The sequence below is a fragment of the Dermacentor variabilis genome, unplaced genomic scaffold, assembly GCF_050947875.1.
Source record: "Dermacentor variabilis isolate Ectoservices unplaced genomic scaffold, ASM5094787v1 scaffold_12, whole genome shotgun sequence".
NCBI lineage: Eukaryota > Metazoa > Arthropoda > Arachnida > Ixodida > Ixodidae > Dermacentor > Dermacentor variabilis.
In genome coordinates, this window is record NW_027460280.1 from 37,975,129 (window position 1) to 37,993,661 (window position 18,533).

An 18,533-nucleotide genomic window follows, 5' to 3' on the forward strand; every position below is an offset into this window, starting at 1 on the left:
CTTGCACAAGGTCCTTCTTCAATGCCACATACCATAGGGACAAACCACAAAGCATGCATCGTTACAAGTGGTTGCTGCAGCGTTTCTTCAATGCCAGAGAAACGCTGTTATATGCGGCACTTCGTAAACAAGATTTACTGTGCATAGAAGTTGTGCATAACTCTACTATGATGTTTCCTCTCATATCTTGTCCACAGATGGCATCTTACCCTGCTAAGGCACTGTGTGTACAATTGCACTCACTAAGGTAGCACATCAGAAGTAAAATTGCAGATGAAAATAATTGTCTCGCATGCATCTTGAGCCATTTCTAATTGGATGTTTGCTGTAAATTTGGATAAGACAGGCAAAGTGTTCTATTTGAAGAGAGTTCGAACGTAGATGTCTAAGTGTTTGCTCTCGGTGCTAGTATGTCATCATGCGGTGGGCTCACTTCTTTCATTGCTTCTGAGACTGTTTTACATCATTCACGTTTCTCAAGGGTCCAGATGAGTGCTTTCCAAGTATGCCAGACATGAAATTGTTGATTTTCTTGCATCTGATGCTTCTCTTATAGTGCCCCTCACCAGGCCCCATTGCAAATTTTCATTATATGCTGGAAGTTGTAAAATGTCATCAGAGGAGCATTTACCAAAACAATATTTGAAGTCTGTTGATTATCAGAGGAAATCGAAAAAATTAACAGTCCTGTTACCCTGCTGCCAGTAGGAGAGCATCACTGCCAACAGAGACACTCTCTCCCTTTGCCTCGACTAGTGTCCGCAAGCAGTGTTTCTTCCCCGCCTTGTCCCATGCTAAAGCCAAGGGACCGTACCATGTTCATGCGTCAATCCCTGCCTCTTTTTTTCTTCTCTTTTTTTGCTGTGCAGCGCCTTTACAGCAGTGGCATTGCCACTTACGCATTATATGCTTAACCAAAGTCACGTGTCACGGTGTGTGATGTAGCTGGCAGTGTGTTTTACATAGAGGCATTTGTGTGTGGCCTTAACTCTCTGGTTGGGAGCAGATTTTGTTCGAGAGGGAAGGTGCGTGACTATTGATTTAAAATTTAGCTTGTTTTCATGGGTGCGCATTGCTGTAATACTTTCTGGACATGATTGTCCACATACGATTGTCCACATACGATTGTCCACATACTGCGCTTGTCTGTTTAAAATGGACGTACCTGCTGAGGGAGCCCTTCAATATTCACACATGGAGTCCACATTTTTGTAAATTTGACAATGCTCCTTGAAGAATAGAAAATTCATCTGTTCTGATGCAGTGTGCATTTAATGATTTTGAACATGCAAGAAATGTGATGAAACAAGATTTTCAATAGGCAGAAATTAGCACTTAAGAAGTTATGACCTAGCCTTATATGATATGTGTGCATACAATGTGTAGCATGGAACACTCGACATGCCCTACTATGTTTTCTGTGACGTGCCTCTGTCCTGTTCACGGTACACCTGCACCATTTGTGGCAAACTGTGCGAAAGGAAAATCGTGCTACGTGCTCCTGCAAAAGCTTTATATGTTACAATAGTATGTCAAACCAGCATCAAAAACAGCAGTGTAAATATGCTAAGTAATTGTGAAAAATTAGTCCAAAGAAATGATTAGTAATCCAGCCATCATCACAGAGTGCTGTCAGTGATTTTGCCAGCAAGTTTCAGTCAAGCAGTGGTTCTAGCACTGGAGACATGGAGCATACACTTATGTGCATGTTCAAAAATAGTTTTGTCTAAAAAGCTCTCTCTCGCTCTCTCTCTCTCTCTCTCTCTCTCTCTCTCAAATTTTAGCATTTAATCTTTCAGCTACATTGCTAACAGGAGTCATTTGAGAGTTTTAGCTTGTCCAGTATTCCAGTAAACACAGGCAGCCTGGGCATTTTACCAGAGGGGTGGAGGCATAAACATGAGCCAGTTAAGTGCCATGAGGCAGTGGCTTATGAAACTTATTCCCACTAAATGTAAATCAGTACCTTTTTCGTGTCATCGTGACCCCTTATCTTTTCCTGACTTAGTCTGTAACATTATTATACTTAGGACATAAAAGTACTTAGGAGTAACTTTCGTCACATGATCTAATGTAGTGCACACGTCACTAACATAGTAGTGTATGATAATAAAACATTTGGCTTTCTAAAACATCATTTACGTCAAGCACCTGAATGCTTAAAGTTTTAAAAGAAGACTCATGTCTATTCACTCTCACACTCCGTCGCTGCATTGTCAGACTAGCCCTGTTCCATGAGTTTTATTACAGCACGTGTGACCCCACCACCCCACCATCCTGCATATCTGCATCACCCCACCAGCATCATCCCAGCACCATCGCAGCACCAGCACCATCCTGCATCACCTCACCAGCCTGCATATCTCATCGCTCAGGCCATATCCATGTAGCAGTGCAGCCACGCAGCTGCACTGCTACATTATCTGTCTTCTTTTTTCCATTTGCAGCATCCGGTTGGAACAACCTTTCTCCCACAGCGTTACCACTATCGCCTGCCTGACAAAAATTTTTTGAAATTTAACAAATTAACTGTTCTGCAATATATATATATATATATATATATATATATATATATATATATATATATATATATATCTCAGAATCTTTATTTTTAAGAAATGCAGAAAGCTAGTGGCAATTAACATGTGGTTACCATTGTTAAATTTTTCTGTATATCCACCCTTTATGTGTAATACCCCCTGGAGGGGTCCTTAAGGTAAGAAGTGAAGTGAGCGGTCTGCATGGTGTAGCCACCAATTTGCACAGAGCTCAACCAGACATAGCCAGCTAATAGTGCAGTAACCAACTGTATTTTACTTTGCTGCTGTTGTAAATTTTTGGCGGCAACACGATTACGCCACTGCCGAACATTTACACCAGCAGCGAAGTAGAATACACTTGGTTACTGCAATATTAGCTATGTGTTTGCCTGAACGAGCTCTGTGCCACCCGGTGGCTGCACTGTGCAGGACATTCACATTTGCACGTCCGCTAATCCGATAAAACACCCAGTCTGCTTGCATTTACCCCAAAACCAGACATGCTTAAACTTTCTATCGTTTAGCTGCTGCCACAAAACAGTTTTCTTGCAGATAACTTCTAGAACCTGCATCCTATATTCTTTAATACTATTCTTTACTAATTACTGTGTTTGCATGATTCTAAAGCACACCTTTTCTTGGATAAAAAGTGCTTTCAAATTTGCATAACTATCTCTACTCAAAATCAAAAGTGAAACTGATGATTTCTTTTTAAAAAAAGTAATAAATAAAATAATAACAATAAAATAAAGCTCCATGCAAGGTAGCTAGCCACACCTGCCATCAAACGTGTGTGCTTCCCCCCCCCCCCCCCCCCCTTGGTTTGTGCTCGTAATTTTCCGGTTTGCTGTACGTGTGGCATTTCTAATGCATTAGATGGAACTGAATATTACTTTCTGTGGTCGGTAAACAGCGAAAAGGAGGTGTCATCGAACTCCAATAGCGAATAGCTGCTTAAGTTCAGCTGTGTACTGTGTGTCTGTGTGCCTTTGTATGTTCCATAAAATTGTTTCAACTTGGTACGCGTCGACTTGGGCTTCATTACTTGATGTGTGCGGTAGAATTGGCACCAAGTTATTTTTTTTTATATATTTTGACAGTAATATAACTGTGCGTTACAATCTGGGCACAGTAGAATCATGCAAATAAGGTAGTCAGCAAGAGTCATTCACCCACAAACTTGTTTAGTGAGCCTGATTAATTTGATAACTGCAAATCTCGGTAACTTCGATAACTGCAGTCTCGGTAGTAGCAAGACACAATGAGGAGCCATATGACACCTGCACCACAGAAAAGGCTTATCTGGACACTTTCCATCTCTGGTGAACGAAATTCTGAGTAAGAAAAATGGTTGGCCAATAAATTTCTGATGTTCCCTGGGAAGTGTTCTTGCTCTGAGCACATGAACAGAAAAGTTTGCAATAGTGTTAGTGCTTAGATGTTTTTGGAGACTTTTGTATCCTGAGCTGCCTCCTCTTGTTGCAGCCCAGCTGTTCCTTAAAGGTGATCAACTTCACCAGGTCCCTCTCCGACACTGATGCCTCTATCAAGAGTGCATTACAGAAATGTAAGAGAACTCGAATTGTGTACCAAGTGCAAATAAACTAATATAACTGTTTATATCTTTATTTTCCAGCTGCCGACTTTCCTGATCTCATTGGAGATTTTACAAAGGTATGGTTTCTTTCGGGTTTTTATCTAAGGTTAAAAGGTTAGTCCAGATATTAATGCACATTTTCTCTTTTTAGCCTTATGCCTTGCCTTTGGTGAAGGGAAAGCATCATGATCTCAAGATGATACTGCCATCCACTGTAAGCAAGCTGTGCACTGTCATGCTTTCTATAGACACTAACTGTAATTGTTACATAACACTTTTCCCATGCAGCTTGCTGATCTCTTGCAAGGAAAGTATGTCTCTGTTGTGGACGAGGTCACAGTAATTGACTGCCGGTACCCTTTTGAGTACAACGGAGGGCACATAAAGGTGAGTATAATTCAGTGGTAGTATGTCGGTGTTCTAGCCTGGGAAACAGCCTGGCTGACTTGAATAATTCATTTTTGGTTAAGATGCAGTTAAATTTGTTGCAGAATTTGCTGTGCTTCTATTTCTTATCAAGATTATTGATTCGGCACAAATGTAAGAGTGAAGGAACTTTCTTCATAATCATTTTCTATGCACAAGGTTTAGTGCTACATTGTGGGTGGGAACATAGGTTTAGAGGTTTCTACAAAAATAGTGATTAGCTAACATTTGTTTCTATTTCTACATTACATTTGTCCTAACTAGTTGCTTATTATGAAAGTGTCAGTTAAGTATCTGTCAATTTAGGTTCTAGTATAGAATGAATTGGCAAGATAAGGCCAAGTCTTGTTCCCATTTCTGTCTTACCACCAAATTCGCTCCTAAATTTTTTTAAACATAAGAAAAAGAGATAATGAAGTTCTGTTTTGCTCTTCTGCTTTGTATTCAGGGTACACTGCTTTTCAGGGTACACTGCATTTGCTTCATGAATGTCTGGTTTTCCAGGGTGCCATAAATGTTTACCGCTCAGAGCACCTGATGTCAGAGTTCCTGGAGAAAGCCACATCAACTTCTGATTCACGTCGAGTATTGGTCTTTCACTGTGAATTTTCCTCAGAACGTGGCCCAAAGCTGTGAGCATACTCCAATTTATCTCTGATATAAAGCGCAATAAGCTGTTGTATTTACCTGCACTTTTGAACTATCTTTGCAACATGAAGTTTCCATAAGCTTGTGAATTAAAATACTCTAATTATTTTTGTAAGTGTGATAACCATGGATTGCAGAGCCATTGATTTTTGTTACCTTATTTTCTTCCATTCCCTTGGAAATAACTATTTATTACCATATATACGTTATTATATAAGTAACAGTTATCAATCGGAGGCAGAGTGAGCAGAACTACTAACTGCTTGCTTGGTTACAGGCCCCTGCTTTGCTTTGGGAATTTTTGTCCAGCCAAAATGTAGTCACTGTTTTAAAGCAGCTCAAGTATGCTGCATGTCATAACTACTCATCTGGTGTGTTGCAGATGAGCTTCATGCATCTGCTACACAGGTAGTTTGTCCTCATAGAAAACTGTCTGCTTTTAGCTTTTTGAACATAATCAGCATGGTGCATACTATAGCAGTGTCAAAGTCAAGCATGCTTGGAAATGACTTTTTCTGCTGGGCTAATTGGTACATAATAACTGGTGTGAAAAACATGTGCAACAGTGTGGAAAAAAGATGCCCTTTTCTTTCTCGTCTTCCTTCCATGGGTTTTGCACACCTATTTAACACCAGTTATCATGTACCAGCTAGCCCAGCAGTAAGTTTCGTTGAGTTATATTTTTCTATAGTGGGCCCTGCCTTCTGTTCCTGTTTCTACTGCGGAGTCGTTACTTCTAAGATGCCCTTTCCTTTCTCATCTTCCTTCCGTAGTTGTTGCTCGTTTATTTCATACCAGTTGTAAATGACCATGTAGCAGTATTTAAATTGCATGAACCAAGCATGTTTGAAAGCAACCGTGTGACAGAGCCTCCACAAAGCAGGCTCTTGAAATTGATTGCTTTTCTCTTCCTGCAATGCAGCTCACGCTTACTGCGTGAAAGGGACAGGCAAATCCACTTTAACCAGTATCCTGCCTTGAAGCATCCTGAAATATATGTTCTTGAAGGTGGCTACAAGGCATTCTATGAGGAATTCCAGGTGGGCATTGCAGTAGTACATTTACTGAATGATTTTTGCTTCAAAATTTTTATGTTGCTGGATTATCTACTAGTTCAAGAGTCTACAAATACTTCTCACAAGGATTCTTGTACACTGCAGCTTTTCCATGCTAGCTCTTATTGTTATAGGAAATTACCTATTATTGTAAGCTAGTTGACATGTTGGGTGTGAGGGAAATGCTACTTGTACACACACTATGTGGTAATTTGCATGGCATGTTATGACAGCTGGGTTTTTTTTGTGTGTGTGTAGTTGAGTGTTACCGTGTACAGGAAGCATCGCTGGAGTGGCGTTGTGATCCAAAACTTGAAATCATGGTGTCTGCTAACAGTAAACTTAAAGGGCCCCTGAAACGGTTCGGTAAAATTTTGTAGACGCATAGGGTACAGCTAAAGTTAATCATTCGCACCACAATTTGTGTGGTGCATCTCATATTAAGAGAGTTACGGACGATTACAAATTACCCTCCTCCATAGCCATGCATTTTCTCCTCAACTCGTTTGCCGAGTGATCGGGGCTAAGATCTGCCTTCACTGGCTCTGTGTCATGATGGCACATCGTGTCGTCTACTTCCGGTTCTCTAGGAGCGCGCACGCGAAGCCTCTCCAATCTCTCCGCCACCTGCTTGGCAGTCGACCCCAAGCAAGATCTATCGAAGCAGCATGCATTGCAAGCATTCTGTCACAGCGGCGAACATTTTGGTATTCCGGTAACCGCAGGCGAGCTGGGCATTTCGACGGAAGTGTGGAGGCATAAACTCAAACTGATAAAGGAACTTTAGCGTAGACATACATGAGCAGCCTGATCGGTCTACACTGTCCAGCCACAAAAAGCTAATACCCGCCGTGGTTGCTCAGTGGCTATGGTGTTGGGCTGCTGAGCACGAGGTCGCGGGATCGAATCCCAGCCACGGCGGCCTCATTTCGATGGGGGTGAAATGCGAAAACACCCGTGTGCTTAGATTTAGACGCACGTTAAAGAACCCCAGGTGGTCAAAATTTCCGGAGTCCTCCACTACGGCGTGCCTCATAATCAGAAAGTGGTTTTGGCACGTAAAACCCCAAATATTAAAAAGCTAATATTGCTCTAACCAAGTGTAAAACATTTACAAAAACATGTTATTGATTGTGATCCTGCGAAATGTTTACACCAGCAGAAAAGAAGAATACATTTTGTTACTGCTACTGTGTTTGGATGAGCTCTGTGCCACCAGGTGGCTGCACCATGCAGACCATTCACGTTTGCTTCTGCTCATCCCGTGAAATGGCATGGTCAAACGGCCAGGCCCTGTCCCCTTGCGCTTGCATTTACCCGAATACCGGACTTGCGAAACGCTATTGTGGTAGTAATCCTCCGGTGTAAAGTGACGGCCGCAAACATGCAAATCCTGACGCCGATCGGATAGCAACAGTCCGATGCGCTGGAGCCACTCCGCTCGTCTGCTGCCTTGCAGAGAGACACGATGTCGCAGCTTGACATTACCATTCGCTACGTTTGCAGCCCACAATGCAACACAGGCGAATCATGGTGCTCGCGAAAAGACTGAGACCGACACTGACCACGGAGCTCTCGTCAAAACGAAGCACATTGTAACACGAGCAGACGACACTTGTTGTGTGCCGGAAGTGCTTAAGTGTACGGAGAAATTGTTCTTGTGCATTCTCTTTCTGTTACTTTCTTCTTATAGAAACAAATTAACTCACATTCCAACTATTATGAACAGCATCTGTTCACCATAAAGTTGGAAAAATTATCGATGACGCACCCTGGGCAGCCAATCAGATAGGTCGCCCTACTGACATCAATTGGGGGAATGACGTCAAATGACTAGGGGCGGCTGAACATTCAGCTGAGCAGTGTGCTGCGATCAGCAGCGATGTACATTTTTAAAACCTTATAAGAAATTGCACGCTTTACGTGGAGCACTTAGATGTGTCAATTAATGATCAGAAGGACCTACTCTAATGACTCAGTACATTGTAGAAAATTGTCACGAAAAGCATTGCCAAGTAGTCGCATATGAGTTGCGACAGTAAGGTCTGCATACTGTGTCCCAGCTAAGGCGGGTCAAGCTGTTTAAAAAAAAGTTGTACAACACACAACGATGAGACTTACGGTGTTCTTTTAGTAGTTGCCTTGTGCACATTGGTAAACTTTTGTGTTATCATTACTTAGCTAATTAAACAAAATTAATTGGCTAAACTCATAATTTCTTGCATAATCGCATAAGCTAGAATGTCAAACTGAGCATCACATTCAAAAACATCTTAAACAGTTTCCAGCTCACTAAATTTTCCCCAGCTATTTTTTCTCCATTCCAATGTCGGGTGCATATCGTGAAAAAGAATGCGAAGTGAAGGCAGGCCTGCACAACCACAGCGCTCTCAAAAGGAATTTTGAGAAATCAAAACTACTTAACGTCTGCCTTGGTAAGTGTGAAAAAGTGACAAGGCAATGGCATAGCAGTTGGCTGCTTCTACTAGCAAGCAGCCGCAACTCACTTTTTGTTTCGCTTCTGTCATATTGCTTTTTGCCACCCTAAGCCAGTGCGGAATGCTCTGTAGAAAAGCGTGACACAAATGCTTGCTTGTTTGTAGTAGTAGCCAATAGCTATGCCATTGCTTTATCACTTTTTTTCGGTTGCTCAGTCAGCCATTGAGTAGTGCTGATTATTTGAAACCGCTTTTGAGAGCCAGTTCAAAAGGCAGAAAAATTAAATGTGAGAAATTTAGCAAGCTAGAAACTGTCGATTATGATATTTTCAAATGTAATGCACAATTTGACATTCCAGCTTATACAATAGATGATGTGCAAAACCTGCATGTGTGCTTCTCCATACACCTTCTTTGGCGCAACCAAGATGGCGAACCTCGCACTAGAATCATAATCGAAGTATCAGCATGTGGATCAGTGACGTCATTCCTGCCACCATCTGTTCCCTGCACTGTTCAAGGTTTTAAAACCTGCATCTCAGCTTTAATATATGCTACTAGCCAGAACATAGCCATCTTGGTTAGGGAAAGTTTGGTGTGTGGGAAAGCCTGCTCATGGACTTCTGCATATTGTCTATTATGCACGTAATTATAAATTTAAGCAATTCATTTGGCTAATTAGCTAATAAATGGTAATAAAAAAATTCACCAGTGTGCATAAGGCAACTGCTAAAAAAAAATGACTGTTGGTTCCAGCGTTGTATCTTGTTGCCCATCTTTTTAAACAGCTTTGCCTGTGGTAGCTGGAACACATGGTATATCCTTTAATCATATTATGCACATTATCTCTGACCAGAAGATACAGTTGCTTATATTTTTGTGCTGATCTCAAAAACTTATGGGTGCAACTAGCGCATGCCCACTTTTCGTGCTTTAGTTATTGCCTATGCCTAATCTATGGTGCTTCCATATGATGAAGCTGCAGACTTAAAATTCCTGATTGTAGTTTTCACTGTGCCTTTTTTTTTTTTTTTGCTATGTCTCTTTGAAAACTGACCTTTTTTCTTCTATTATAACTGAATTGCTGAAATAGCATGTCTCTATATTATACACAGAGTGACTTGCATAACTTGTGCCAGAATTTAAACATATGTGAGTACCATGTAGCTGGACAGAACTAAAGCTAATGTTTGCTGTCGCTTGGAGCAAGTGAGCCTATTTTTGTATTTTGCCTAATTACATAATTGATTATTAATTGACTTCTCAAATATTATAATCAGCACAAAATTGACAATTAGAAAATTGTAAGCCATCATGAAAAATTCCAGATCCATCTCTCTGTTGCTCTATACATGTTACATAAGATTTTTTCACGCCTGAAAGAAGCCCGCGAAAAGTGCCGCATGACTGCCGCACGACTAGTGGTGCGGCACATTTTGTGTTTATGGGCTTTCTTTCAGGATACTTGAGAAGTTAATTAACTAATAACTAATTATGTAATCGCCTTCTCTCGTCAACGCGTCGTCGAGACGCACTCGTCAGGCAAAATTTAAAAAATTTACTCCCTGTATAGTGATGGTTGAACCCTGGCCAAAACATGTAGGACTAATTAATAAAAAAATTATTTTATGCATCCTATTGTTCAAGTGAGTAAGTTGAAAGATAAGCATTCCTGGCAGCTGTATCAGTATTTAAGTCCATGTTAAAAAATGCAACAAATTTATTTTGACATTTCAGCTGGGGACCAAGCTTTATCTCAAATCCGGCCTTTACTTCAAAAGCGGCCTTTATCACTGCATGCTAGCAACAAAGACTTGATCCTGCATGCATACCTAACACCTGAATCGGATACAAGCAAAAGTGAGAGGCAATGGCTACTCCTGTTGTCTCCAGTGCATCACCCTATACCGCCAAAACCCACTCACACTTTATACCATTGGTCACCAGCAAAAAACACTGACAGAGCTTCAAGGTTGGAAAGTGCTTTTTATCTGCGTCCAGGGTGCTTCGTCTCTGGGTTTTCTATTTTTTAAATTTGTGGGGTAAAAATTGGGCGTTAATTTTACAGACAAAAACTGGGGAGCAATAGGTGTTTTGTTGTCTCTCAGCCTGAAGTACAGGAGTTTTTGGTAAATTTTACAATTTAACACAAGCAATAGTCCCCTGCTTTATTGAAGCCAATGACAGGAATTGTAATGGCAATGAGAGCTGCTTGCAAATATGACAAGCTGATCTCCACAAATTGTTGTGGAGATCATACTATATGGTACATACTATAATGGTTTGGTAATCCTTTGTTAATTTCTTCTCACCACTTCTTTAATAAAGGAAAAAAAAAGTGCTGCACACAAGTATGCTTTGCAGCAGGTGTGATGCTTTTCCTTATCTTACAATCCAATGTTGACGTACATTATCATATGCGTTGGAAACATTCCTGTGTTCATCCTGGACCTGTCGAGCCTTTCGTCCTTGACTGTTATCATCCTGTTTTACTGGTTCCCAGTATATGCTCTTGCAACAAAATTAATGGAATACCAACCAGACGAATCAGCCACTCTTCTTTGAACGTAACGTAATTGGGTAAGCAGCCTCTTATCACAGAGAGTGGCGTAGCCAGAAATTTCATTCAGGGGGGCTCACGTTCCAGCTCGGCCTCCTTCTTTTAGAACTTTTCAAAGAATCAAATACATAAATAATAACCGCATTGCCATAGCCAAAGGTGCTGCGAACGAATTCTTGAACGCTACGCAATCTCAACACACGTAAAATATGTATGTATTTTTTTCATAAAAGAATATACTCGTATGTCTCAAAAATTGTGCCCGAAATAACTGATATCGATGCTTCCATGTTTTCTCTCTATTCTATAAGTAAAGAAAACAACACATGAACTTCAGAACTATATCAGTTTGAAACCAGCAAAGCAGTGCATGCCGCTGATATGCAAAATGTAAAGGCTATCAAATGGACAAGTTGAGGACAAATATTTTAAGGAAACTTTGTCATTCAAGAACCTTGTTTACATTCTTGTACATATGCAACGGCCAGAGAAAGATCTTAATAACGCTGTCTTTGTTCAAATGTATTGTCACCAATGCTGTCAAGGGTCGTCTATTGTAATTGCACCAATGTTATAGTGGCAACAGAGAGTACATATAAAAAGCCATTCTGCAAAATATACGACGGTGAGTCAAATGAAAGTGAGCCAATGCGAATATATGACAAACAGGGTACCTTATTTAAAAGTACTGTAGTCTCCATGAGCATTTAAACATATGTCCCACTGACCAATAAGTTGCGTGATTCCAGTCTCATAAAACTCATTGGGTTGCTGCTTCAAAAAGTCGGTAACTGACTTTTCCACGTCATCGTCCAACACGAATCTGGTTCCCTTGAACTGTTTCTTCAGTTGCCCCAAAATGTGGAAGTAGCAAGGCGACAGGTCTGGACTATATGGCGGATGTTGCAACGTTTCCCACTTGAACTTTGCCAGTTTTGAATTAACAACATCAGTGACGTGGGGACAGCCATTGTCGTCAAGCAAGATGACGCCATTCATCAATTTTCCACGTCATTTGTTCTTGATTGTGATACGCAGCCGATCCGGCGTTTCGCAATATTAGAAACGATTGACAGCCTCTCCAGGTTTAGTAAATTCAATCAATAACGGCCTCTGACGATCGAAACAAAAGTGAACAACACCTTTCTGGCAAAAATAACGGCCTTTTCTTTCTTCGGGGCTGGTGAGTTCAAATGTTTCCACTGTAAGCTTTGCCGTCGTGTTTCAGGCTCATGGTAGTGGCACCATGATTCGTCCCCAGTCACAATTGCAGACAAAAATTTCTAGCCCTCATCGTGATACTGGATCAGATGAGTCAAGGCAGCACCGAACCTCTCCGTCTTCTGGCGGCGGTTCAAAATCTTGGACATTCATTTGCACACATGAGGCGATAACCGAGATGTTCGTGAATTATGGTGTGAATCGAACCATGACTGATGTTCACATGCCCTGCCAATTCATTGATGCATGTCCTCCGTTCTCGTCTAACCAGCCTTTACAATTGTGTTGGGGGTGATTTCACGTTGGCTTTAGTCCCGCCTTGGATCGTCTTTGCAACTTTCATGTCCTCCTTTGAACCGTTTGCTCCAACGCTTCACAGTGGCCAATAAAATGCGATGTTCAATGTACACGGCAGCCATACAGCGACTAATTTCTATTTACGAAATACCTTCAGCAGTCAAAAACTTCACGGCACCACGCTGTTCAACTTTTGGAGTTTCCAATATGTCACGCAACCATATTCAACCGAATGTATGAGAGCATTATAGAACCTTTATCCTCACACCTGCGTGTCACTTTTGTAAATAAGAGATGCCTCTGTGCCACGTGCATTCCTTGCAGATAATGAACCGAACCATTATTGCGCAGGGTGGGTTGGCTCCCTTTAATTTGACTCGGCCTCGTGCATTAGAAATGCGAAGATACAATGGAATACTCAAATGTGAAGATACAGCTTGATAAAGGACAAAAAAGTGTCACAGGAAACGAAGTTCAATGCACATATACACAAAACATCGCAACAAGATATTTAAATATATGTATAAGCCTCCAATAAATCTACGTACCTAAGAAAAAGTCACTGTATATAATGCACCAAACAAGGCAAATAAACATGTTGTGCAACCACAGATTCAGAGATCACAGCCTCCCTTCCCTCCATTCCGCCTGATCTATCGCGCGCGGCATGAGGCGGCGCGCTTTCTCTCCGCTTTTCTCCCTTGAGCACACAATACTGAGCCACCATCATCGGCTCACCCCCCACCACCCCCATCCACCTACGCTTTCACTTACACATGCGACACACGGCGCGTGCCCACAATGTTATTGCCCTTGAACTTTATATGGAACATGAAGGCGATGGCAATGGCAGTAATGCACCTGGAGTGTCCATATAATTGCTGCCGCAATAATGTAATAAGAGTATCCGGCAACTGAAGCGTCCCGTAGCCCATTACTCTCTGCAAAAGATGAAGTGGTAACAAAATCGAACTTTCAGTATGCGCCAATTTGTGCCCCGCAACAATGTATTTTTTTCTTTTGCGGGCGGGGTCCGGAAATGAAAAAACGCAAAGGAAAGCATGTTGGCCACAATAGAATGTCTGCTTTGGGCACTTAATGTAGCTACCGAAAGAATATCGAAGGAAACGTGAGACGCTTGGTCCACAAAGAACCATACACATACCGCTCGGTATCCTGCACCGGCGAGACAAAATTTTCCAGAGAGGTTGCACTTAACCGAACGCGTTGCAATCCGTTGCGTCCCCGCAGCAGGGTTACCAGGTTTTCAGAAGAAAAAGTAGCCGAAAAATTCAGAAAAGTAGCCAAAAAGTCGCCAACTGCGGCAAAAGCTTTAATTGGTAGTTAAACATCTAGCCACGTTGCGACAAACGAACATTTGCCCATTTTTAACGCGAAAATAAAGAACAGGCAAGAAAGACCTGTAGTTTCCTGCTGCGCTGATGACAAACAAAAATAGCAGAACAAAACAGTAGTTATCACATAATATTGTATTGTAACTTAACATACCGTAATGTCTGACCAACTGATGTTCATTTGATAATTTCTGCCGCACACTTGCAGTGTTTTCTCACAGCCGAAGTGGTATCACCAGTTTCAGTAGAGTAAACTTGCTGAATGCGGTCCTTGCACAGATGGTTGTATTAACTCTATGCCACTATGACGTCATCTTAAACGTTCCCGTGCAAACTCTACGACGTCACACACATTCTCCGCTCCCTGTCACGTAGTTGCATATTCAGATAGACATTGGCACCTGTAATGTCATGGCTGCCATGACGTGTTTTTGGTTGTTGCAGTCGTTTCTGACTCGAAGAACCATGGTCTTCGGCATTCTCTATAGAGGTAATCGTCGCTAGGGTGATATTAGGACACCACCTATCAGGACACCACTTGATATTAGGATACTGCTTCCGTCCTTCGAAGGACGCACAAGCATTGACTATAAGATTGGTTCATTCCTGTTACTCGGAGGGAGCTGCTTGGGCCTGTTCAATTATCCGTCAGTGACAGTTCTGAACCGCCCGATATTTGATTTCAGCCAATGAGCATTGCATATGATGCATCTCGAGCAGTCCTGGGGAGCCCAGGATGACAAGTAGAGGCCCACCGAATGTGTGGTGGCTATGATATATTTTCAACTCCTAAATTTGCTTCCGGAGCTTGCAAGACACAAAGTGTCGCCTTGAAGATCTGACTCTTCGAGGGGGCCGTCGGGGGGAGTGCGATTCGGCTGCTACCTATACCAATTACCACCTCCAAAAGGAGCCATAAAGTAGACAAGTCCCTAAACACGATTTTCAGCTCCAGGAGCTTCTAAAAGCAGTCAATTTGGCGAGAAATAGCCATCTGTTAACCCTGCCCGCAGGGGAGACGATGAGCGACCATGCATTGTTTCTTTTTTTCGTCTGCTAGCCAGAAAGCGTCGAAAACATTGCCCGGTGAAAATCCACTCGGCCAGAGAAAAACGAACGCTCATCGAAGTGCGCCGCATCATGGGCGGGGCAACACGAGAAAAACGCATGTGCTCTGGCGGTCTCCGGCAGCCCACGAGTAACGAGAACAAAAAAAGAAAAAAATGAAGAGGCTCAAGTGTTCTCGCAAATAAAAGTCAAAGTAGAAAAATAAGTAAGAATGTAGTTACCTTTGCTGGCTTTAGTATCTTGACATGGTTGCTTTGGCACAGGTAAAAAAAAAATATTATTTTCCATGACATGATGGCAAAAACGAACCACCACGACGCTTTGTCTCATCGGACCTTCCTGCGTGCTTTGTCAACTTGTCTGATAGTGTGTTGATTTGGCTTGTCTCGTCGTATGGTCCGATGTGCTACTTTAGTAAAGTCAATGCACCTTTGGCCTCAAACATTTATGACAACATTAAACCCACAAAATTCCGGAATTGAAAATCTAAAGCACGACTTTGGAAATTTCAATGCACCTTTTGCATCAAAAGTTTATGAGAATTTTATACCCATAAAGTGTCAGAATTGAAATCCATGCGCTCCATAGATTCCGCGGCCTCCACGAGATGCCGCGACAAGCCTGCTCACCATTAAAAAGCCCGTGGAAACTTTGTGCTCGGATGGGGCTCCTTGCGTTATGGGACTCCCGGTACATGGGCATTGCCGCGAAATCCAGCCCGATTTCACAATGTTCGCGCTGAAACGTCTTTTCGAGCATGAAAAGGACATTCTAGACAAAACCCAGAATTCCAGAATGATTTCCAGCGCCGGGGGTTCTTTTGGTCGGCGGTACACAATAGCACGACGGGGGAAGGGGGGAAGCCCGGGGGAGGAGGGGGAGGACCGCTCAGTCCACACGCCATGGCTGTTGAATGGCACTGAAAGCAGCATTCCTAAAGCAAGGGATGACTATTCCCGGACGGTCACTTAATCACAGCCCGATGCATGGCACTCCATGCTGCGACCGCCATCTCAAGAATCATAAACAATTCCACGTCGGTGGAACGTGGATTTTCTAGTTTTTCCTGCATTTCGCTTGCCAAGGTGCACATTAAGCACTGCGCTAGGTGTGCAAAAACCATCGTCGCATGTCGGTAGCAACATAAGTGATGCTTTGAATGGGCGATCACTAAACAATATGGCGACCATGATGTGTTTCTAGTGCAGATGATCGCTCCCGGCGCTTGGCTGTTTTTGTAAACAAAAATGGCAGCGCCCAAACAAGTGTAATTTAGTGGTATTTTACACATTTTTAGTGCAAGGCAATCGTGTTTGAGCACATATTGGAGCCTGCCAGCCTTGCACGAGTAGGTAATATGCGAGGTTATGTCCCAGCAAATTTCGTTGATGTGGGATTGGAGAACAGCGACGTTTCATTCTCAAGATAATGTTAATATTATATCTTGACCACTTACTCGCAGAAGGTGAGCAGCCTTCGTTAGTTTTGCAACACCTGCAATTATTATTTTTACAAATGGTCAAACTTCTGGCAGAAATCTTGTTTAACCCAATTTTTATCTCCACAGAAAAATTATTTGGATATTTCTCAATAGATGCTACAACTTCTCCGCTGAAGATTTTGTGTTTAATGCAATACTTTCAAAGTTAATTAGTTATTGCTAATTAATGTTCTACTCATAGTAAAAAAGACTTTGAGTTGCTCAAGAGAGCAGTGAACAATACCAAGTTGGTTGCATTCTCGTAACGCACACATAGATGTTTTAAGACTTCGCACAAGTTAGCTGAAACACCCTGTATATGTTTATTAAATGTGTGTTTGTATAAATGCACGGACGTATTGTGGGCATGTGGGTTCCCAGATTCAACTGAGGCCCTCCAGAACAACAGTAAGACGAGGAGAATAAGTGTTCTTTGCTGTTCTTTACAGTGGTAGATACACTATGCCCAGTCAGCATTTTCCAGTACATTCCACCCATGCTCAGGCTTCCTTGCTACACGCAGTCTTCTTCATATGGTGGCCATCTAGGGGTACCTTGTGATGTATACGGGGTGATCACGTTTAAGTGTTCTGGAATTTTCAAAATCACCTGTGGCAGATAGCCTAATTTTTATCCTTGAGCTGGATTATTCAAAGAGGCAGACATTGCTAGCAAGAGAAATTGAAACACATGTTCAACTTATGAACAAAAAGTCACTAATTAAATTCCTAATTTATTACCTTACGGCAAATATTGCAATTTACTATTTTCCACCCAGTGAGTTTAAAAGACGTATCCGCTTGAACTGAACCTCCAGGATGACACCAGTTTCAAGATATTATTTCTTCATGTGTGGGACGAAATGCACGGGCATTCCACCTGATTTTGTGCTTCAGTGCATAACAGAGCGTTTTGTTAAAAAAGTGGAACAGTGCATTTTTACAGCGAGTTTGATGGCGCATATCTCGAAACTGGTATCATTCTGGAAATTCAGTTCAAGCGGATACACCTTCCAAACTCACTGTCTGCAATTTTTAAATTGCACTTTGTGCTGTGAAATAATTAAGAAGTTAATTAGAGGATTTTTAAAAATTAGTTGAATATGTGTTTCAATTTCTTGTGCAAGTAATGTCTGCCTCTCTGAATAATCCAGCTCAAGGACTAGAATTGTGTTATCTGCAACATGCGATTTTTCAGAATTCCAGGAAAACATAAGAATTATCACCCCATATACTTGGAACATTGAAAAAATGCGTTTGCTTAGCTTAGGGTAGCCAGTCCACCTAATAAAGCCTTGTGTTTTGATTTTTCTGTGTACTTGCTACAACTGCAACTAGATAAGATAGTCTCATGTGATTCCCTATGTGAGTACATCACAAGCATGACTTGATGTCTTGATTAACAAGATCTTTTGCCTCACCATGTTTTGTAGCCTGCCTATATCAAACCGAAATACCTTGGCTTTTCTGCATGAAATGGTAGAAATACACCCACAAGGAATGCATTTAAATGCATAGTAGTCATTTGTGGGACATGCTCAAACAGACAAGGGCGACAAAGAATTTACATTGCTCAGTGATTGAAGCACTATACTCAGACAGCATGACGGCCAGCGCTTCTCGCGCCACCGGTGATCGCTGGGTGATCTCCGAGGAGGTTGAATGCAGGTACGATGCATCAATAAGATCTCGCTTTCATGTGACACAAAAATGTATAATCTCAGTGTCACCAGCACTCGCCAGTGGTGCAAAAAAAAGTACCGGCTGCCATGTTGTTCGAGTATCGCGTTTCAATTGCCAAGCACTGTACATATTACTCTATTGTGAATTGTATACTACCATGTTTTTA

At 41.9% G+C, this 18,533-nt stretch overlaps 1 protein-coding gene across 4 annotated transcripts in view; it reads left to right on the plus strand.

Annotated features, from left to right (window-relative positions):
• The window catches only part of LOC142565909 (M-phase inducer phosphatase 1-B-like), a gene marked incomplete in the record, with an annotated part of 181,791 nt that overhangs the window by 147,372 nt on the left and 15,886 nt on the right, over window positions 1-18,533 (plus strand). For all 4 annotated transcript variants that reach the window (XM_075676502.1, XM_075676501.1, XM_075676503.1 and 1 more), the window contains 6 exon segments: window positions 4,026-4,107; window positions 4,177-4,214; window positions 4,289-4,351; window positions 4,426-4,524; window positions 5,068-5,195; window positions 6,134-6,251. In XM_075676502.1, coding sequence (XP_075532617.1) covers window positions 4,026-4,107; window positions 4,177-4,214; window positions 4,289-4,351; window positions 4,426-4,524; window positions 5,068-5,195; window positions 6,134-6,251 — 528 coding nt within the window.